Source organism: Carcharhinus amblyrhynchos, chromosome 26 (assembly GCF_965287045.1).
Source record: "Carcharhinus amblyrhynchos chromosome 26, sCarAmb.v2.hapA, whole genome shotgun sequence".
NCBI lineage: Eukaryota > Metazoa > Chordata > Chondrichthyes > Carcharhiniformes > Carcharhinidae > Carcharhinus > Carcharhinus amblyrhynchos.
Window position 1 is genome coordinate 35,661,708 of NC_137349.1, and position 23,798 is coordinate 35,685,505.

Consider the following 23,798-nt stretch of genomic DNA (forward strand, 5'->3'; position numbering starts at 1 on the left):
ATTCACCACCCTTTGAGTGAAGAAGTTCCTCCTCAACTCCGTTCTGAACCGCCCCCCCTTTATCTTGAGGCTGTGCCCCCTAGTCCTACTGTCTTTTTTGAGCGGGAAGAGTCTTTCCACCTCTATCCTATCCATCCCATTCATCATCTTATACGTCTCAATGAGATCTCCCCTCATTCTTCTAAACTCTAACGAGTACAAGCCTAGTTTATTCAGCCTCTCCTCATAGCTCAACCCCCTCAACTCCGGTATCAGCCTAGTAAACCTCCTCTGCACTCCCTCCAGGGCCAAAATATCCTTGCGCAGGTGCGGCGCCCAAAACTGCACACAGTACTCCAGCTGCGGCCTCACCAATGCCCTATACAGCTGCAGCAAGACCTCCCTACTTTTATATTCAATCCCCCTCGCTATGAAGGCCAGCATCCCATTCGCCTTCCTGACCACCTGCTGCACTTGCAGGCTGGGTTTTTGCGACTCATGCACAAGGACCCCGAGGTCCCTCTGCACCGTCGCCTGCTGCAGTTTTTCGCCACGTAAGTAATAGTCCTTCCTACCATTCTTCCTACCAAAGTGGACCACCTCACACTTGCCAACATTAAATTCCATTTGCCATTTCCTGGCCCATTCGCCCAGCCTATCTAGATCCTTCTGCAGACTCTCCACACCCTCCGCACAATTTGCCTTTCCCCCAATCTTGGTGTCATCAGCAAATTTCGACACCCTACACTCGGTTCCCTCCTCCAGATCATCTATATAAATGGTAAATAGCTGAGGCCCCAGCACCGACCCCTGGGGCACCCCACTAGTCACCAACCGCCAATCCGAATAGCACCCATTGACCCCCACTCTCTGCCTCCTATTTGACAACCAATCCTCTATCCACGCTAACACCCTACCCCCAACTCCATGTCCTCTGACCTTCTGCAGTAACCTCTTGTGAGGTACCTTATCAAACGCCTTCTGAAAATCCAGAAAGACCACATCCACCGGCTCTCCTCTATCCACCGCCCTAGACACATCCTCATAGAACTCCAGTAAATTTGTCAGACACGACTTCCCTTTAATGAAACCGTGTTGCGTCTGCCCTATCAAGCAATTCCCTTCAAGATGCCTCGCAATTTCCTCCTTAATGACGGCATAATAAGAGCTTAAATCTATTGGCTTGTAAAGGACAGAATATGATTTGTCCAGTACCATTCAATTGTTGGGTTGCCTACTCCGGCAAAATTCTCCCTCATTCTTTGAAAGAATTTCAGTATCCATTTGCAGTTAGGATGCTATCATAATTCCTGAAGAGCTGTCTATTTAATGATTGAATTTCCCGCAAGGTGAGTGTGGTCATTCCCTATTCTACAGTACACCAAGCTGCTACCTTAGGCCATTTCTTTCATTCTTTATTTGGAGATAGCACCATTGCAGGATCACCAACTTACTTTGCATCAGTGCAAGTATGAAAGATGAGGAATGTCGCATTTCCCAGTGAGGAATTATTTCAGCAGTAAGACCGGGAGTAATGGAAGGATTCAGACAACCAATAACTTCAGGCTAGTTTGAATAAAATCAACAAAATGAAGTTGTTCTAATTCATTAAAACAAGACAGTTGCATTGTTCCAACTTGCCTTGTAGGTGGTTTCTGATCTGCTGCAGGCATTCACTGAAATGACCAGGGCATGCAGGATAAGTTTTAATTTTTTCTGATGGATCAAACCTTTTCACATTGCAGAACAAGGAGATGCACTCATTATATTTGCTAATTCCTGGCTCACGAAATTATTCCCAAAGAAAATAAAAAATTGCTAAGACAGCAGTTATTTGTTAACATTTTATCAAGGGGAACAATTTCAAGCAATCAGAATTAATGAGTTTGGTATTGCAGAAAAACAATGGCAACCCCTCTACCAATCAGTGTCTTCTCATGCAGTATAAATTGTTGTCCCCTTTATTGACGGTCATCTTGCGATCTGTTCTGATGAGTGCAAGCAGCTTAGACAGCATGTCTTCTTTTCCTGCAACACTTAACTTCTGTCCTACCAAATGACAACATGAACTTTATTATAGAGAGGGTATAGCCTTGGGTCCTTACTGACTTGGACAATTCGTTATTCTTGTTAACCAACTGAGACGCTGTGGCAATGTAGGTGGAGTCTATTTTTAAGATTTTAAAATCCATCCGTAAAACAGAAAATAGACATATTTTGACATACATCTGAGCTGTTAAAGAATTGTAACAGTGCGACAGTCAATGGTGAATAATCTGCAATGATATAATCTGCCTAGTGTGCAAACAGGCAAAAAAAATTCCTGATTCCCTATCAGGATTTATAAATTGATCCTGTGCTGTTTGTTGGAAGTGATAACTAATCACCTTGGTTTAGAAAATGTGGCCTGGGTCACTCAAATGCATATCTACATATATATTTGCAGATTTGTACAGTCCTTCCCATCATACCCAACATCTCACCCCCTGCCCACGGCACCTTTCCATCTTAGAAGGTGCAACACCTGTCCTTTTACTTCCACTCTGCTCATCAATAAAGGGGCTAAATAATCGATTCAGGTGAAGCAGAGCTTCAAGTGCACCTCCTTTAATCTGGTCTACTGAACTCGCTGATTCTAATGCAGTCTACTCTACGTTGGATACAGATTGGGTGACTGCTTTGCAGAACATCTTTGATCCATCCTCAAGCATCACCCAAACCTTCCTGTCAGTTGTCATTTCCACACATCATCCTGTTCTCTTGTCCACATGTCCATTGTTGCAATGCTCCAGTGGAACCCAATGCAAACTGGAGGAACAGCATCTCATCTTCCAATTAGGCACTTTACAACCTTCCCAACTGAATACTGAGATCAACAACTTCAGAGCATAAACTCTCTTCTCCACCTCCCCTCCCTAACAGTATAAATATCACCCTATTTACTATTGTCTTCAGCTCTGACAAAGGGTTATCCAGACTCCAAACATTGGCTCTATTCTCTCTCTGCAGATGCTGCCAGACTTGCTGAGATTTTCCAGCATTTTCTACGTTTTAGATTCCAGTATCCACAGGAATTTGCTTCTATTTATATATAATTAAAGAGGTTTATGCACTTGCCTATCATTAACAACCTTCTTAACATTTCTCTGATGCTGACAGTTCCACAGTAATTAGATAAAGTGTTCAAATAAGACAGAAAGCAAGGCTCTCAAACAGAAGCAAAATGAATAACCAGCATACACAATACATCCTGATGGAATTTCTTTGAAGGAAGGAGTAAGCATGACTTCCTGCCACACTGCAACCTTCACAGCCACATTTCTTCACTGATTTTGTTGGAGCTGGTTCTGCAGTGCATTTCATACCTTCTTACCTATTTAATTTCCACTGTAAGATTTTATTTTTTATTACTTCCATTAGACTGGCCAATTTGGTACAGTGGCACACATTTAACATTGCAAGCGACAAAGCTGCCTATAGCACTATCAGAAGCAAAGAATTTGTCGATTCCAGCAGCAATAAATCATACAATCATGACATTGGGCAATAATTCAATCAATATGCAATTCTCGGTGATATAACTGTGCAAACCAATAACAAACTATCAACATCAGAGCACAGGCAATCAGAAACACAACTGCAAACAAATGAGGAGAAAATGTGAAAAGCAATTACAGTGCAGTTTGTATAACTTGAAAACATCTACCCAAATGGATAACAACAACAGCAACATCATTTTGTTCAGGTTCTTATTACTTCCTCAGGACCAGTAATGATCACAGCTCAATAAGACATTACTTGCACACTCAACTAATTTGACCGAAACCAGAAACTATATGAAAATGCTTATTAGAGAGAACAAACAATGATTTTCTTCTGAAAACACTGACCTAGACTTTGCAACAGTAATAACAGCAAAACTGTTAGCATATACTGTTCAGGCCTCACCAATTGCCACTGAGCTTAGCAGTCACCAATAAGGAAATGAATATTGAAACAAAGATGAGAATATAATGAGAAGCAGATGATTATGCTGTGAAGAAATGTGAAGAAAAGATGCAGGAAAGACAAATGAGGATGGATAGAGTTAAAAGGCAGGGAGAGGCACAAAGCAGCAAATCAGAATGACTCCTAAGAAATGGTAGAGGATCGTACGGGAACTGACTGATACGAGAAGCAACACCACAGCACCAACCAAGGGCAAGGATAGCAGGATACTATTGATGGAAGAGCTGCTGGAGGCAAGGTGTCCAGTTCACTTTTGGGAGATCCTCAAATCAGCCCCACTCCAGCTTCCCATTACAGTTCAGCATCAACCTGAACGAAACTGCCAGATTAGAAGTCTCCAAGAGCCTGCAGAACAGCAAGGCAACAGGATTGTGTGATACTAGCATTAGTATTGAAACATAGCAAAAATGCCATCAACAGAGTTCACAGACTTGATCAACAAGATCTGGGCCAAAGAGAACAGCCTGGGTGACTGGAGGTTGAGGAGTAATCATCAAGCTGCCAAAGAATAGGAGCCTCTGTGACCATTACAACTGAGGGACGTAACATTGCTGTCAGTACCTGGCAAGTACTGTTTAATGGATTGAAAGCAGAAGTAGAAGGTACCCTTCACTAAGGACAGACAGCTTTCTGGATTGACAGATCACACAGCAAGCAGATCTTTACACTCAAGAGCATCATAAAGCACAGAGCCTAGAGCATCAGATGCCACTCGTTATCACTGATTTCAAGACGACTTTCGACAGCATCCACCACAGTCACACTGGTACATTACAAGACTGTACAATATTGTTCAAAAACCTTACACCACAACTCAAGCTATAATGTCAAAACTAATGGGCAGCATTGACTACTTTAATGTCATCAGAGGAGTATGGCAAGGCTGCAAACTCTCCCCATTCCTTCTCCTCTTGGTTGTTGGATGATGAATGGGATGGATAGGATAGAGGTGGAGAGACTCTTCCTGCTCAAAAAAGACAGTAGGACTAGGGGGCACAGCCTCAAGATAAAGGGGAGGCGGTTTAGAACGGAGTTGAGGAGGAACTTCTTCACTCAAAGGGTGGTGAATCTCTGGAATTCTCTGCCCGTTGAAGTGGTGGAGGCTGCCTCGCTAAATATTTTTAAGAAGCGGGTTGATGGGTTCTTGATAAGAGAGGGGATTAAGGGTTATGGGGAGAGGGCGGGAAAGTGGAACTGAGCCACAACAGATCAGCCATGATCTTATTGAATGGCGGGGCAGGCTCGAGGGGCTAGATGGCCTACTCCTGCTCCTATTTCTTATGTTCTTATGTTCTTATGTTTCATCATGAGGAAGGCAATGTTAAGTACAGACTTTGGTGTCTTATAGCAACACCACCAGTTGATGGAGCTGGATTTCGCAGAAGGCATCACCTTGCTGGCCAAAGAGTCAGGTGCAGTCCACGACACGGCCAGTGGTCTAGAGAGTGGCAGTGTTAAGATTGATCTGCGCATCAACTATGAGACCGAAACAGTGATGGCTGGACAGCCACAAGGCTCCCATCACCAACAAGCAACAGGACATAGAGGACGTTGATAATTTTCCCGATATAGGAAGCAGCACCGGCAGGGAGGGTCGAGGAAGCAGCACCGGCAGGGAGGGTCGAGGAAGCAGCACCGGCAGGGAGGGTCGAGGAAGCAGCACCGGCAGGGAGGGTCGAGGAAGCAGCACCGGCAGGGAGGGTCGAGGAAGCAGCACCGGCAGGGAGGGTCGAGGAAGCAGCACCGGCAGGGAGGGTCGAGGAAGCAGCACCGGCAGGGAGGGTCGAGGAAGCAGCACCGGCAGGGAGGGTCGAGGAAGCAGCACCGGCAGGGAGGGTCGAGGAAGCAGCACCGGCAGGGAGGGTCGAGGAAGCAGCACCGGCAGGGAGGGTCGAGGAAGCAGCACCGGCAGGGAGGGTCGAGGAAGCAGCACCGGCAGGGAGGGTGAGGTAGAGATATCAATGTTCACACATGAATTGGCAAAGCATTACTAGTCTTCCACTGGCAAGGACAATATTTTCAGTTTCCCCAATATTAAGTTGGAGGGAATTTCTGCTCATCTTGTACTGGATATTGAACGAACATTCGGATGCTCAAACATAATTTATTTCTATATCAAGTGCTTCACATCAGTAAATTACTTCAGAAAATTACTTCAGAAACAAAGACAGAAAATGCTGGAAAAACTCAGCAGGGATGGCAGCATCTGTGTACAAAGATAATGTTTTGAGTCTGAGACTTTTCTTCAGAGATGAGTACTTCTGTAACTTGAAGTATTTTTGAAGTGTATTCACTATTGTCATCAAGGGAAACACAGCAGTCAATTTGCACATAGAAAAACCCACAAAGAAGTGATGAGATGAATGTTCTATACTCACTAACATCATACAATTTCCAGCCATGTCATTTTGTATAGAAAGTCCTAACAAAAATGAAAAAATCTGAGGGTGAGGAGCAGCAAGTACTAATGTGTCTCTTTCACAATTAGACACAGCTCTGATGGACTGATGGTATTGGTTTAAAACAGAGGCAGGTAATGTGTCAGGAAATGATGTATACATTGCTTTTTAACCTCTTTTAAGGAATGGCAAGGGGGTTGCTTCAACATGAAAGAGACAAACATAAAATCCTAAAATAAAAGTCACAACCTGGTTTCTAAAAAAAACCTTTAATACTGCAAAGAAAAGAAACATTTGTAAGATAATCAACAATGGATCCTGAAGGTCAAGAACAGAGCAAAATAGATGCAAAAAGGAAGGATTTGTTTGTTTTAGGTGGCTGGTAATTTCACTCCTCACACCATGGGAAATTCACATGTTTGAATTATTACTTCACCAGAAGAACGCAGACTTCAGATTTTAAATTATTCCATAGCTCTGAATATCAAATGGAATATATTCTCTTGTATGCAAAGTTTCAAGCAAATGTTTCTTAAACCCTCATAAAAGGTGATCAAATCCCTCTCACACCCAACATGCTCGCTACATTGCAAGACCTTTCATACCACAAAGAACAACCATACATTCATTTAGAGAGCCATAGATGATGCCCTGGGTGAGAGTCGACACATAGCATTATCCCTCGACAAGATCAGAACAAAAGGGTGAGGAAAGATCAAGTAAACTTACATACCATATCTGCACAGACACCTTTGCCCTATACTACATACTCAATTTCAGATGGCCTGGGAAGCACCAACAATCTTGAGAATTAAAGGTTACTCAACTCTTAAAAGAAAACCCAATCAGCTTCGAATAATCCCTGATCAAAGCAATGTAATTCAAATTTCTCGTAACAAGCATACATTCCTCTGTACGTCAATTGTGCAACTCAATTCTGTATATACTGAGTACAAAGCACATGAGGAGGATGAAACAGAGAAGTGACAGAGCCATATACCTTATAGTAGGCATAATCCGAGTCAGTGGAATAGGAAGCAACTGCAAAGGATCACAAATCATCACGTGCAGCAGTTGGACAAACCTTTCATTTCTAGTCTATTATTCTCAACACAGGAAAACACTCAGAACTCTAAGCAATTATACTGAAGAAATAGTTCACAAGGTCTTGGAATCTGGTTCAAACCTATGCTGAAAATCAATACAGTCAATAATATTTCATAGCGCTGAATGTCTGGCAGTCAGGCACTTCCATGGAAAATACAGGCCCGATAGCAGATATGGTGCACAATGGAATGCAAATGAACCCTCAAGGAGATGTATTATTTAATAAAGCAGCTGAATTGCAATCTCCTTGGAGATACCATTATTCGGCTAACTTAAAATATGTTAAGCCATACTTCTGATCGATATGATTTTACAACGCTCAGACGTGTTGATCTCTCCTGCAGACTTCCATCAGATTTTCTTTATATCACATCAATATGAAATATAAATATGAAGCATAGGTGGATTTTCCCCTTCTTCCCTTCAGATAACATTACAATCTAAGTAATAGGACAAAATAAAGAATAAGGCACTTGATTTTTCATTTCAACGCATCTCTCATATACAAACCAAAGTATTATCAAGGCCTTATGGAACATAAACACACAAATATATACGCCTAAATAAATTATAAGTTCACAGAATTTGTTACATCTTGAAATCAATCTAAGGAGTTACATCAACAGAGATTGGAGATAGCTCAAGAAACTTGCATTTGCCACAATGGTAACAGAGTTAGTTCTATCCAGAGCAGGTGGATGTATAGAAATATTCAAAGTAGTGCAAAAGATTGCAGAATTGTAGAATTATAGAATCTCTGGCATGGAGACATGCCCTTCGGCCCAAACTGGTCCACGCCAACCAAAATACCTAAGCTAACACCCATTTGCCTGCATTTGGCCCATATCCCTCTAAACCTTTCCTATCCATGTATTAGTCCAAATGCCTTTTAAATGTTGTCAATGTCCTGCTTCAACCACTTCCTCTGGCAGCTCATTCCACACATGTACCACTCTCTCTGTAAATAAGATGGTCCTCAAGTTCCAATTGATTCTTTCCCCCCCTTAACTTAAATCTGCGCCCTTTAGTTCTTAATTCCCCCACCCTGGGAAAACGGCTGAGTGCATTCACCCTACCCGTGCCTCTCATGATCTTAGATGCCTCAATAAGATCACCCCTCAGCCTCCTACACTCCAAAGAAGAAAGTCCCAACCTGCCTGATCTCTCCCTATAATTCAGTCCCTTGAGTCCTGGCAACATCTTTGTAAATCTCTTCTGCGTTCTCTCCAGTTTAATAACATCTTAATAACAAGATTAATTTGTACTTGGTGTAATTCAAAAAGTAATGTAGTTGTGTTTCTATGAAACTACTTATCCAATACAATCATCGAATTCAACAGTGCAAAAGATACCATTCGGCCCATTGAGTCTGCACCAAATCTCTGACAGAGTATATTAACTATCTCTGCAACTCTGCACAGTTATCATGGCTAATCAGTCTAACCTACACTTCTTGAAACACTTAAGGGGCAATCTACCACAGCCAATCCACTTAATCGGCACATCTTTGAACTGAGGGGGGGAACCGGATCATTGAGATGAAACCCAGACTGACACGGGGAAAACATGCAAACTCCACACAGACAGACAGTCACCCAAGGCCAGATTCGTGGATCTGTGAGGCAGCAGTGCTAACCACCATGCCGCCCACTCAGGTGAAACTAACTTCTCGTCCAAAGAGCTCCACCATTTTAAAATAAGGACCAGTAGTTTCTGGTAGGTTATGTTGTTCCTTTCAGGATAATTCACGTGAAATCAACTAAAACAGTCCAAAAAACTGTGGAACTTCAAGCCCAAATTACACTCAACGCTGAGCTTCTGCAATCTTTTGTGCTACTTTGAACCAATAAATCACACTGAAGCAGCCTTGTCCACAAAATTAGCCATGCTCCCAGTCTAAATTAATGCTCATTGTGAGTTTTTACTAAATATACCCCTTTGCTAGCCCTGGGAGGAGGCTCTTGAAATCAAAATGGCTCTTTGGATGCAAGGGCATTTTGGGGCATCAACTCACTAAGAAAGTGACTACTGTACGTCAATACAACTAGCAATATAACTAATCTTCTGTATAGATTATTTAAAATCAGGTTATGTGCAGGTAGCAGTCTAAACAATGATTTAAAATGCTTATTTTTTTTAACGATAGACCCATTTTCAGCAGTATTACTCAAACTGCACGAAGTTTTCAGGCTTAATACATTTATATAAAAGTAAAATAAATATATTTTAAAACAATCACATGGAAAAGGCTGCCCAATTGCACTGTTTCATGGTAGATTTTATACGTGCTGATATGCAAATGACTTTGAATGGAAACTGAAAAATCACAGCTCAAAGCTAGTGGATTTTGCAACCAATTGTGCTCTGAGCAGAAACTCTTCCCTTGGTATATTTCAATGAGGTTTTCATAGCTGGTCCACTGGAATGTAATTTTATTAATTATTTTCTCAAGTTCTTCAAACACTCATATTGATGTTTGGCTGATTCTGTTCAACCATTGTGCTTTGATCACATTAGATTTTTGCCTTTTAAATAATCCCAAGCATTCCTTTTTTCAACAATGCATCCATTTCTCTCCTTCACCTGAAAGCCCAGAATCGTGATGAGCAATGTTTCGCCAAGGGTAGCTGCAACTAAAAGTGTCTCAGGGTGCTAACTCTTCAGCAGGAATCCAGACAACTGTTGGCTGCGGTGCTCCCCTGCAGCTGAAATTTCCACCAGGCTTAAGTCTTGTTCTCACCAGTAGAAAATACTGGTGAATGAATAAGAACACTTGACAGAGATGGTTATTCTTTAACTTTCCTGGGATATTTACATCCTGTCATTACTCCAATTGGATCATCTAAATCCCCACAAACAATGGGTAGAACTGGGGCATTAACTTTAGCATCACGTTGCTTTTAATGTATCAGCCAAAGGGAGAGCAAATAAATTTACTTCTGTTCTCAAAACAATGTGTCAATATCACCAAATGCCTCATTGCTTTCTAATGGAAATCTCCACTTATCTGCCACATTGGTTTCAACCAGCCTAAAATGTATAAACATCTATCAAAAGCAGAAAGCTAATAGCAAAAGTAGTAAACATTAACAGCCCATGACTTCTTAACTTAAAATATAAGGTCAAACTTTCCAAGATGATTTATTGGAGATCACTTAGCTTGTCACAATGGTTACTTCTTTGTGTTTTGAGGTTGTAGATAAGACAACATTTACTTACATCTTCAGACATCAAACCCTTCCCCTCCAGAGGAAGGAAAGAGAAAGATGACCAATAATTTACAACAATTCATGTATGCTAATCAAACATGCTCACTATTTAATGTATTTTTTTTAATGAATCCTTGGCTTGGAATTGTGACATTAAAATAATAAACTGTGTGCCTGAACAATTATGGTAGTAATCATTAAGTAATTATTCATTTAAATGTCTCCCTACTGAACTCTGTTTCAAACCATATTGGATTTTACAACACAGGCAGTGAACTTTCCATTTTTTGGAGCAAAATTATTTAAACCACAGAGGGACATGGGTTTTGTAAAAAGATGAAGGGTAAATAAACTGCATCAGAGGAAAGTCAAGCGAGACCTTACTCTGGCCTGATCTTTGTCAGCTCAAAGGAAATTATACACAGACTCCCAAAAACCCCACTGGATCACAAAGCAAAGACTTATAAAGCACAGCATAAAATTTCTGAAAATTCTCAAAGGTCAGAAAGACGAAGGACCAACTACGTTAAAAGCCAATTTTTGGAGAAATCATTACTAACTCTCTAACGCCAGGCAAAATTAACAAGCATTTCAGACATTGACAGCTTAAAAAAATACACCACTCTTATTTTGAGCAAACGTAGAAATTGGTCTAGGCATAAGGCAACATAGTGTATCTATGAGAAAGATTTCCTGGCATTCACAGTGAGGAAGCAGGAAAATTCAATAATTCCGTTGAGGAAATTTTTCAAATATTGAAGTTCTGAACATCAGGCAAAAAAGTTACTGAGGTTTGAATGCCATCTTTCTCGATTTTGAACATGGAAGATTTATTACAAATGAAGGATGAAGCCGTTAAGTTGCAACCCACTGCAAACACCGTATGAAGTATTCAATCTGTATGCATTTTTAAAAATTCCAAACAAGAATTGTTACTAAAATTGAATCCCTAGAATCAAGTGGTTAATGAAACTTCTGATTGGAACAGGTTGATTTCACAACGCTCCAAAAATCTATTCAAGGTCCACGATTAAAAAAAAACCGAATCCACAATTTGAGACAAGAGCAAGGTTAGAAAGCTGATCGTTCCTTTGGGCCTGAGGGAGGGTTGTGGGGCAAGGGGTGCAGTCGGGGTGGTTGTTAAAAATACAACCTGAAAAATACTACCAAAAAGTCTTGAAATATAACAGTTAATTTGAAAATCCAGGTAGGCTGCCTACTTAACATAAACATCACACTAAGATGGAAGTCAACTCTCATCTACTCTATTCGATAAAGGGAAACCATGCAGAAGAATCATACTGGATTTCGATACATTAACTCTAGGTTCTCCTGTACAGATGCTGCCAGACCAGTTGAGCTGTTTTTGTTCCACGTGTCACGTAAAAATAGCTATAGAGTCCCCAAAATGACACGTCACATTGATATGAGGTTACTTGTGACACTAATACACAACAAATGGATCAGATCCTCTAACTGACGTTTTCAACTTAAACTTGTTAATTAAATCAGAAGTTAGGGCAAGGTTTGTCCCCCACCCCCAGAGTGTCAATATTTAAAATGGGTCCCATGTAAGAGAAAAATTTTGAAAATCACTGCATTATTGTAACAGACTTCCAAAAGCAAAATTGACATGCAGGGGTCAGCTCGGTTTATCACCACTGAGACGCCAGCTGGCTCTCATCCTGTTCAGCACCACTCCTACACAGTTAATCATATGTTCCTGCAGGTCCCCAAGCAATTTAGAGAAATACTCGACTACCCCATCATCAAATTGCTTGAATAAAACTTTATTAGGCCTGTAAGTGCTTTTCTTCAAGATAAGAGTTTCATCTCAAGGATTGTAATGTGAGAAAAAGGACAGAGAGCAACAGAATACAAATCAGGGGTTTCTGGCATAGAACAGAGTATAAGCATGCATTGAGATGCCTCCACAAGTAAATACTCAAAATGAGAAATTTCTTTGAAGTGAACAGGAACTAATGCTCAGCCCAGATTGTACACTTGTTTGTAACATTGACAGCTAAAATTACAATCACAACTAATGACACACCCTGTATAGAATCAGCAGTGGTCATTAGAGATCCATTGAAAGTTGACACAAAAAGTTGTACTTCACACTAAATCTGAAATACTCTACAATGTATGCATCTGCTCCAAAACATTAGACATTTGCAAGTCTTTTCAACACAAGCATTACAACCCGCCCTAAATGTACTTTGGTGACAATGAAAATCAAGACCAAGAATGCATCAACAAGAAAGGAAGTTAACTGTTGATAAGGACAGAATTCCTAGACTTTTTAAAGGTACAAGAGAAGTGCAGCACGCTAAATTTTTTTTTCTTGCTCTCTCATTTGTTAAGTTCTTAAAAACCAAAAAACTTTGGCTCAAGCGGCAGGGAATAACTTCAATGCATTGCAGAGAAAATAAGCCACGAGAAGAACAGTGAAAAATTAGAGCAAGCTAAGAAGCTGAAATAGAAACTAGAAGCAAGAGGAGGCCATTCAGCCCTTCGAGCCTGCTCCTCCATTCATTACAATCATGACTGATCATCAAATTCAATATCCTGACTCCCCCTTGCCCCCCATATCCCTTGATCTCTTTAGCCCCAAGTGCTATATCTAATTTCTTCTTGAAATCAGGTGAAGAAACTTCTCCTCTGCTCAGTTCTAAAAGGATTATCCCTTAGCCTCAAACTATGACCCCCCCTACTCCTGGATTCCCCTACCATCGGGAACATTCTTTCTGAACCTATCCTAGCTAACCTTGTTAGAAAGTTATAAAATTCCGTGAGATCCCTTCTAAACTCCAGTGAATACAATCCTAACCGATTTAGTGTCTCCTCACATTACAGACCTGTCATCCCAGGAATCAGCCTAGTAAACCTCCACTGTACTCCCTCTATGGCAAGTGTTTCCTTCCTCAGATAATGACACCAAAACTGCACAAAATACTCCAGGTGTGGCCTCACCAACACCCTATACAATCGCAGTAAAATAGAAACAGAAAATAATGGAAGCAGTCATTGGATCAGACAATATCTGTGAAGACAGAAATAACGTTAACACTTATAGAATCGATGATCGCTCATCAGAATTTTTAATTATATTTTTAGCAAGTAGAGGCAGGTCAAGTGAGAAGGGGAAAACAGAGCAGTTTGAGATAGGGTGGAAAGCAAGAGCAATTAAATTATAAAAGGAATGATGACATAAGACACATAGATGGTAATAGAAACAAAAGATGGGTTTTTGCAAGGATAATAGAATCATCTAGAATCATCAAATCTTACATCTGAACAAGTAGGGGCAGAGGTTACAACGTGACATTTTTGAACTCAACGTTACATACGAAAGGTTATGGAGTGGCTGATTGAAAGATGAGGTTTTGTCCCTTGACCTAACACAGTTTCACTGGAACAGTGTAGGTGGTCAGGGACAGAGAAGTCAGACTGGTGGAGAACTGAAATGACAGGCAGCTGGATGTTTAATGTCGCGCTTGTGAACTGAACAGAGATGTTCACAAAGTCTGTGTTTGTACAGGAGCTTGCCTTGTGAGTGGTCAATCCTGTGTACAGTATTGCAGCAGGTACATGTAATTCACTATTTCAATTGGAAAAAGTGCTGGGGGTCTTAGACAGTGGGAAGAAAGAGGTGAAAGACTAGGGCAACAATTCTCCCATCCCACTGCATTAACTTATTAAGCGCAGCGGGATGGGAGATTGTCACATCGGATGATTCGCAGGGTTCACACACGCATCCCCACCGCAATAGGGTCTCCCAGCGATGGATCTCTGGTGGCATCAGCTCTGTGGAGGGGCGTGGAAATGATTTAAACATCATTGAAACGGTACTGTCCAGCCTGCTAACAGTTCCCCATTCCGCTCTCGCCACCACCGCCACCACCACCCTCAAGAATAGCTCACTCCAGTGGGGATTAAAGTAGCTCCTTACTTGCTGAGAAATGGGGGGGGTAGGGGGAAAATAGACCTCACCCTTAGCTTTATAAGGGAATACACGCTAGGTGACCTCTGCAGTGCACAGTGTGGGAGATTCTTCTCTGAATTCCAACTGAAAAAACCAGCATGAATTACTCTATTTTTCATGCAAATTCGGCACTTGGAATGTTTTGGGCGAATTCCGGCCTAGATGTTGCATCTCCTGCATTTGAAAGGGAAGTGCTATGAGAAGGAAATGGGATTTGGGTGATTAAGGCGCAGACAGCAGACTGAACTGCCCCTATGGAATGCTGAAAGGTGAGAGGAAGGTGGGTTTGATGGTAGCATCAGCTTGGGGCTGATGGAAATGATGGAAGTTGATCTATAGAATATGGAGGCTCGTGGGATGGAAGGGGTGGACAAGGGGAGCCTTATCACGGTTCTAGATGGTGTGGGGAGGAGGAATGTGAGAAGTGTGGAAAATAGAACAGAGAAAGCAGAGGCCCTAACAACCACGATGGAGGTGAATTCTTGTTGAAGAAAAAGTAGGACAAACCTGAAGCACTGATATGGATGGTGGCATCGGAACAGACATGATGGAGAATGAGAAACTGGGGAAAAGGAATTGAGTCTTTACAGGAAGTGGGTGGATAAATAAATATATAGTTATGGTGGCTGCAGAAATCAAAATGCTTATAGAGAATACTGGTTGACAGCCTATCCCTAAGAATAAGTAGTAAACGGAGGAGAAAGGAAGCGGCAAAGTTGGATGCTGCTCTGTTTATTAATTCACCACAGTTGGAAAACAACCCCTGTCACCTAGAATCATGATAGGGCTCCCCTCACCTTCACCTTCCCACTTCTATATTCAACAGATCAGCTTCCACCATTTCCATCAGCCCCAAGGCTGATGCTACCACCAAACCCAACTTCCCTTCAGCTTTCAGTGTTCTGAAGGGGCAGCTTCCTCTGCAGTCTTGGTCTGCTCCTTAAATCACCCAAATCCCACAGACAGACTACAGCTTTCCAGACCTGTTGGCAATTACATAGTTAAATCTCTGGGGTAAGCCTAAGTGAGGGAGGTTCTGCATTACTAGCTTCTATTTTTCAATAATGAGAAGTACTGCAAGAAGGAAGAGAGGAAAACTTTAGCTATGTTATTCTTAGTAGTTTATATTTTGTCAACTGATTAACATTTGTGTCCCCAAATCCCAGAAGAAAACATAATATCCCTTTCTACAAGTCAGATTCATCTTCAAAGTGTTTTGTACTACTGTTTACCTTAATACTCCAGTCATTAAGCTTCACGAATAAATGGCAGAGTATTGAGAAAATTACAAATCAGGAACAGGATGCACAAGACTGGTCTTAAAGTAGACAAAATATTTGTGCTCCTTACTGACTAATGGAAATATTGTGCAAGATACATTTGTTCCACAAGTTAAATTTCTTCAATATTGTACACAAGTAATTTGAGTCACGACATGTTAAATGTAGCATGCTAGGAAGGAACGGGTGACTGGGTCAATTGTATACTAAATGCCTAGAGATTGATTGCAATGATTAATCAACAATTCTGTTCTCATTGCAAATGCAGGATGGTAGAATACAAGCTATAGATGGACTTGGAATTTTATTTGTCTAGCAACTTCAATCTGTATCTGAGAGTCACAGCGGTTTGCATCTATTATTCCTTTATAGTTATAACTTGTACGGGTAACTGGAACAAACAAGAGAATCAAATACTGTTTCAGAGATGATTTTCTTTACAACTCTCTCCCATGCCCAAACGTGGCCCCAAGAGAATAAATTGTCTGCATATCTCTATTCCCAAAGAGAATATTAGCAGCCAATAAACATCAGTGGAACCATTACCAAACGACAGCATATTTTCATTGCTGGGTCACTACTCCAATATATCTAAAAATTAACTTGAGCCTAAACTAAATAATGTATTACCTACGATGCATTTCTCAAACACAGTCTCCACTTCCTAGAAGATCAAACAATTAGTAATCATCCTATGAGTTAAGATCAAATCCCAGTGATTTTGCCTCAATTATAATACTATTAGAAAACTGCACGAGTGTATACCCCTCAAAATTCATAAACTAACAATCCTGAAACTGTTTGATTCTCTAAGCTGAGTTGGTTGGACTAAAATAAAATTTCAAGTGTTCAAATCAGAATCCTCAGATATTGAAATAAATCTCATTTACATCCTGACATTTAATTTCTCTCTCTGTATGTAGTGTCCCAATCATTCCTAATCATGGATCAAATGATGCCATATCATCACAACTGGGCAAGTCTAAGAAACAAACTCTGATAACTACCTCAGCTGGTACAGGATTTGAACTTGCACCATTGGCATTAATAAGCGCCACACTCCAACCAGCTGAGCTAACCAATCCACTATCAGCCCACACCTCCGCAAAACCCGAAGGAGAGGATGTGCTGCCAACAGGACCAGAGAACTCCGCCAGCATTAATGGCTGGAGAATTCCTCCCAGTGTTTCAGATTGATGACTTTTTATCAGAATTGGAAAAATTTGACAATGTAACATTTTATAAGGCCCCTTTTGCCATTTACTCATTCCTGCCCAGCCTATCAGAGAACATAAGAAATAGGAGCAGGAGTAGGCCACCTAGCCCCTCGAGCCTGCCCCGCCATTCAATAAGATCATGGCTGATCTGAAGTGGCTCAGTTCCACTTTCCTGCTTTCTCCCCATAACCCTTAATCCCCTTGCCTACCAAAAACCTATCTACCCGTGTCTTAAATAAATTTAGCGAGGTAGCCTCCACCACTTCAACTGGCAGAGAATTCCAGAGATTCTTTTTGTTCTTTGCTCACAACTCCCATTCCTTTCCCTGCCTCTGGCCTTGTTTAAAACCCACTTGAGCCCATAGTCCAGTTCTGATCGAAGGCCAACCCAAAACATTATTTCTGTTTCTCTCTTTGCAGACTTGTGGCCTGTTGAGTATTTCTTGAAATTCCTGTTTTATTTGCAATTTACTCATTTGACTCTCCCCTTTCCAGGATAGATTCTGATATTGCTATTGGGCATTAGAAGAGTTACCAGATAGTCTACCTCAGAGAATCATCGAAATTTCACTGTGGAAAAAGGCCATTTTACTCATGATAGCTTCAGATCAGAGTTACTTCAATCACAATTTGTTGCTCTTCTCCATTATTAATATTTTTTCCTCCTCAGCCATTTATTTTTATTCTTAAATACTAAAATTGATTTAGATTTAATACTTAATAGCCAGAGCAAATATAAATTTATCATGGGTTATCCAAAACTGATTGCAGTTCTCCAACTGCACCTAATCAGCATTTGCTAGGAACTTGACATTATTCTACATTCAATATCCCACATACATAAATCTCATTCTTCCTTTTTATGTATTTTCACCTGCAGTCTTGCTTCTTAAAGAGCTGTGTAACTGCAGTGTTGGACCTCTCGTTCAGTTCTCAGTACTATAAATTGAATTTTCATGATAATCTTCAAGTCATGCTTTAAAAACTTAATGGAACCCATTATACTTAGAACAGCACTGAACTGGCAAATCCAAATTGCCTGCCCTTCATATATTATTTGGTGACCTGAATCATTTGGGCCAGGCTTGTGTTTTATCACATTCATTTTGGTTATTTGCAGTTAGATTCATATATTTAAAAAAAACACCCAGATATTAACAGCAGGTTAAATCCTAAAGTTTCAATAAATTATGCAACATTAATAGCTTGCTGCATGGTGAACTACACTGTACACTGAAGAGTTCCATGATTAATCTTGAAATAAGATTACATGCCTATTAACTTCCAGGTTTTAAAATCATAATTGTTTCACTTATTTTTTACTTCAGTACCAAGTAGCCGGAGCTACAAAGTCACAGGGACACACTGAATGTTCTTGTGATTAAAAGCACAAGCAAATCTTGGGTATTATCGCTAAATATGCAGCAACTTCCTTACCTTGTTCAATTACTCAGACATAAGCATGCAAATCACACCAGAAGATTGCTGTGGGTAAACTGCCAGGTGGCAGACTTCTCCATTACCTACTCAAGCTACTGCAGCTGGTGCCCTTTCCTTTCCAGTAGAGCTGATTAATCTCAACAGTTACAATTGGAATTGGCGCCACTTTCAGTGTTAATCTCCTGGAAATTGAGAGAAGTTTTCTGGAGATGGTTTCAACATCCTGAGCAGGCTGATGATTTGCTTCAAAACGGAGATAAACTGTCAGCAGTTCAAACTCTGGGCATGTCCATTATTTGTATCTACCATTACTGCCTTCCCTACAGCTAATGGATAGGATGCTGAGCGAAAGCAAAGCATCGTAGACACTGTTTGCATTAATCTCCTGCCGATCGCAAGGATAGATGAAGTACTTTTGCTCCTCTAAATAAACAAAATAGAAGATTTGAGGGGGGGAATGATTGTTTTCATTGTCTGTCAATTGGGGAACAAAACTGTGAATTGAATTGCGCATCTCATCTGCATTCTATTACCATGTGATGTGTTTTAATAACTATGTCACAAAAAGGCAGCAACTCACCCTAACAGTTTAAAATTATTAGCAGATCAAAGTTTGCAGGCTCCTTACCTGTGTGGCCATTTTTCCATAATCAATCCAACGAAGTGTGGCAAAGTTAGTCGATTCTGCACAGTTGAATCCATGGTTGAAGCCCGCATGATAGCCATAAGGAAAGGTGATCATGAACTCTCCAGCTTCCTGTGTAATCTGCAATCAAAAAAAGCAAATAAATACAACATCAATATTTAAACTAAATGCTAACCAGTAACAGCAATTTCCAATTGTAGGACAGTCTCCTCTGTTTCTTCCATCAAATAAGAGATAAACCTAAAGAACAATGCACTCTATTTCAGCTATATTATCATCCAATTTGTGTAATTTGCAGAGAAAAAAATTCCTATTTTATCTCACTACAAAACTATGTTGGTGGGGCAAGTGGAGGGTGCGGCAAGTGGGGGGAGGCGGACGGGGAAGTGGGTGAACAAGTTGCTTATAAAATGGACTCTGGATGGGAATGGACTGCTGATTTGAACAGCATTTTCTTGCTCCCATGATCTGTCTCTATTGGTATTCATCGACGTCTACTGTGGTAGCTGAGACATTCAGAAAGGAGCAGACTCCCAAATGAGCCTAGAGTTGCATGAGTACTAGACAACACCGCATTAAAAGTATTTTTTATTCAAAAGTCTTCAAGCTGAACAAGCTGTATCCAGAACAGATTACTGCTATTTTAAAATTAATTTCTCTATAAAATGCAGTTTGCAAGCCAGCTAAAGGATGGGCCTCTGAAGGTGAATGCAATTCCCATGAAACACAATTAAAATTAGCAAGAACTACAAAGAGGCGTCAGCACCTGGGAGTTAGCTAGCAGGCATCTACAAATGCAAAGCTGACAGCTATTGTGTAAACCACAGACGTAAGGAGTTCTGAGCACATAACAGTCCTCATTTCTTTTGTGTGTCATGAGAATAGGGACCTTTGATACTAGTCAATATGGTATTCCAGCAGTGTAAAATGTAAAAACATGTATTTTTAAATTGTTTCTTAAATTAATTGTTGGTTGCAACTATTGTTAAATTGTACTCTAGAAATATTCACCCCTCCCTACCTACAGTACAGTTAACATCACGTTCTGTTAGTCTCTACATTTAAATCATCACTTCCATATTTATTAAAATATTTATTCACGTAGGATAGCCAGCACAGAAATAGCCATTTGGCACAACCAGTCCACGCTGATGTTCATGCTCCACTCGAACCTCCTCCCACCTTTCCTGATCTAAATCTATCACCGTAATCCTCCACTCCTTTCTCAAACACCTGTCAAGCCTTTCCTGATATGTACATCCATGCATTTCTAGTGCACCTCTCCAGTACCTCCATATCCTTTTTACTAATATGATGGGCAGAACCGCACACAGTGCTTGACGCGTAAGGGTAAGTTCAACTTTTACTGGAAGTGTAATGAAGGGAACTGAGTGGAGAACCATTTAAAAATGGAGGAACATACATGATTATGGGAATAGGCGAGGCAATGGATTTCATTTTGGATTGCTCAAAGATCTGGCTTAGGACGCAAGGTCTCCTTCTACGCTGTTACCTTTGGAAATCATTTTGAAATAGGAAGCCTAATAGTGAAACGCTGATAAAATCACTGCGGATCCAATGACCGTTATTTCTATGAGCTCCAAATTTGGCTGAAAGAATTGATGAAAACTATTTCATTCCCTCTTAATTTTTTAAAAAGTATACACGCAGTCACTGCCCATCTTGCAGCACCAATTTGGTTCCTGAAGTATTCTGCAACAGAATGAGAATCCAATTCTCACTGCTAAAGACGCAGGCGTAAAAACAGGGTCAGTCAATGAAGCTGACACACTATTAAGTTTTAATGCTTGATGCATCTTCCGCTGTGTCACCTGTCGCCAACTTTAGCTCCCAGCTGTGGCCATGTCCTCTATTTGTGGTATCAAGATCAAACATCTTCAAGTCCTCCTATGAATCCAAGGCTGGGTCAACAACCTGAAAGCAGCTGCAAGTTCTCCAAGATCTTTTGGAATGCACCCAGCTTTTATTTGATATAGATAACTAAAAGTTTATGTCTGAGAAAACTTATCGGACTGGGCAACTTCACTTCCTCAAGTACTTTGATGTCAGGAGCTCTGTCTTCCCACTTGATATTTACAGTACAGATGTGAAAAGAATCTTCCAAATGTGAAGTATATCAACATTTTCAACTGTTCAAGTTTGGGGTAAAGTACTAGCTTTTTCAGGTTTGATTGAGGTGACCACAGAACAGCACAGCAAAAATGCACTGGCACAATATTAAACTGTAACAACTTGTACGCAACTGTTTCATAGAGCACTGATGCCAAATGATTAAATGTACCTGGAGGCCATGTATAAACTTCCAAGATAATGTACAACAAAGCCATTTGGTTCATCCAACCAGAGAGATCTAACTTCCCTCACATCCCACTACCCATCCCCTACATTTCAGCACATAATCAAGGGAATGGATAGGGTAGAGGTAGAGAGATTCTTCCTGCTCAAAAAGGACAGCAGGACTAGAGGGCACAGCCTCAAGATAAGTGGGGTGGGGGGGGGGTGCAGTTTAGAACAGAGTTGAGGAGGAACCTCTTCACTCAAAGGGTGGTGAATCTCTGGAATTCTCTGCCCGTTGAAGTGGTGAAGGCTACCTCGCTAAATATATTTAAGTCACGGGTAAATAGGTTTTTGGTAGGCAAGGGAATTTAGGGTTATGGGGAGAAAGCGGGAAAGTGGAACCGAGCCACTTCAGATCAGCCATGATCTTATTGAATGGTAGGGCAGGCTCAAAGGGCTAGATGGCCCACTCCTGCTCCTATTTCTTATGTTCTTATGTTCAATGAATACAATTTCAGGATTTTCACCCCCATTAGTCCACTAATGAATATTAGTCTATCTGAAAGCCCTTTCCAGATACTGATTACCGTGTATTTAAAGTACATACTTTTTGACATCAATGATAAAAATGTTTTGGTGGCCCTTGGGCCGATTTCATGAAATTATCTTTGATAATTATCCAGAGTTACCTTCTTCAAAGCTGTTGATGTTTTATATTGGTCACACCCAAGCCTGCTTCTTTCCATAGCAAAAAGTCCATTTCTCCAGTCTTTTTTCCAGATTACTACAGATCAATCTATTCCCTGAGATGATATTTGATGGTGACTGAACATGGAGTGGTTTGACTAACACCCCTGACATTTAGAACACTACTTGCTCAGAGTTGTTCTCTGTTTTGATTCATTCAGTATTCTATTTGTTTTATGACTGTTGCTCCTTAGTACTTGGTCAAGTTGCGCACTCTGCATCTGAGAAACCCTAATGCGTTTTAATTTTATCCTTAGACATTTTAACTCGAATCATGGGATCCTGGCTACCTGTTTTTTCTGCATAGTATGCTTTCCCTTTTGAATCCATGTTGATATTGCCATTTCTTTTCTATTAAAAATATAGCAAGCAATTCTCCCCAAAAAATTCTTAAGTGTCGAATTTGCGTAAAAACTGGAGTAAGTCCTGCTGTTTTTCTCAGCAGGAGTTTCAAAATGAATCTCCCATGCTGTGCACTGCAGAGCGCCCCAGTATGAATCATGTTGAAATTCAGTGGCAGGGTCTATTGCCACTGACGAGGACGACAGCATTGCGCTGAGTGGGCCACAGCACACGCACCAATCTTGTCATCACTGCGATTGGCACATGCACAATGGCCCGGCACTCCTGATTGCTGGCCAGTCCCATGACCCCGCATTGCTGGCCCCCATGGCTCAAATCACTGGCCCAAGTGCAGAGTGATTGCAGGACCCCCGACCCCAACTGATCACGGCCCCTGACCCCCCACCTCACCCCACCCCAGAGACCAGGAGTCCCAGGCCTGCTAACAGATTTAAACTGTATTTAAAACAGAATTTAAATAAATTATACAGCTCCGCACTGATTCTTGGAGCAGAGCTGATGGCGCCGGAGATCTGGCTGCCAAGTTATGGCACCCAGCAGGAAGCCTGTGGGATGGCCTCTGGTTGAGCTTCCCGGCCCGCTGCACTACAAAAGTAGTGCAACAGGCTGGGAAATCGCCCCCATTAATTTCACCCATTAATTCATGATGGTAGTCTATTTGACAATTCCCACATATGATGCTAACTCTAGTGTAAAATCTTGGTGCTCATTGTAGAGTACCAGGGTTACTCTAGCACTACTCTAATAACAGCTATTGAATATCTGTGTAAGGAGCTGTATCGTAATGATGTCACTCAGCTAGAGATGATTGAGAAGAATCTAAGAGGAGCAGTAGCTCAGTCCTGACAATCTGTAACCCCACATTTAGATAGTTATGCAAATAAAAAGTACTTTGCCCCCAGCCAGATCCCTTACTACAGTAAAACAACTAATGATTCCAAGATAGCCCAATAATAATAGACACAAAGTGAAATTTTTCAGATCTTCAAACTTGAATACATAGTCACAAGAAGATATTGGAAGTTTTCATAGAAACCTTGCAATGCAGAAGGAAAACATTCAGCCAATCGAGTTTGAACCGACAACAATCCCAACCAAGGCATTATTCCCACAACCGCAT

At 41.0% G+C, this 23,798-nt stretch overlaps 1 protein-coding gene across 1 annotated transcript in view; it reads right to left on the reverse strand.

The window, feature by feature from the left end:
- kdm4b (lysine (K)-specific demethylase 4B) overlaps positions 1 to 23,798 on the reverse strand; it is a 406,075-nt gene that overhangs the window by 190,835 nt on the left and 191,442 nt on the right. Inside the window, exon 9 of the mRNA XM_080213068.1 lies at positions 19,253 to 19,390. Coding sequence (XP_080069194.1) covers positions 19,253 to 19,390 — 138 coding nt within the window. The remainder of the gene's footprint in view (positions 1 to 19,252; positions 19,391 to 23,798) is intronic.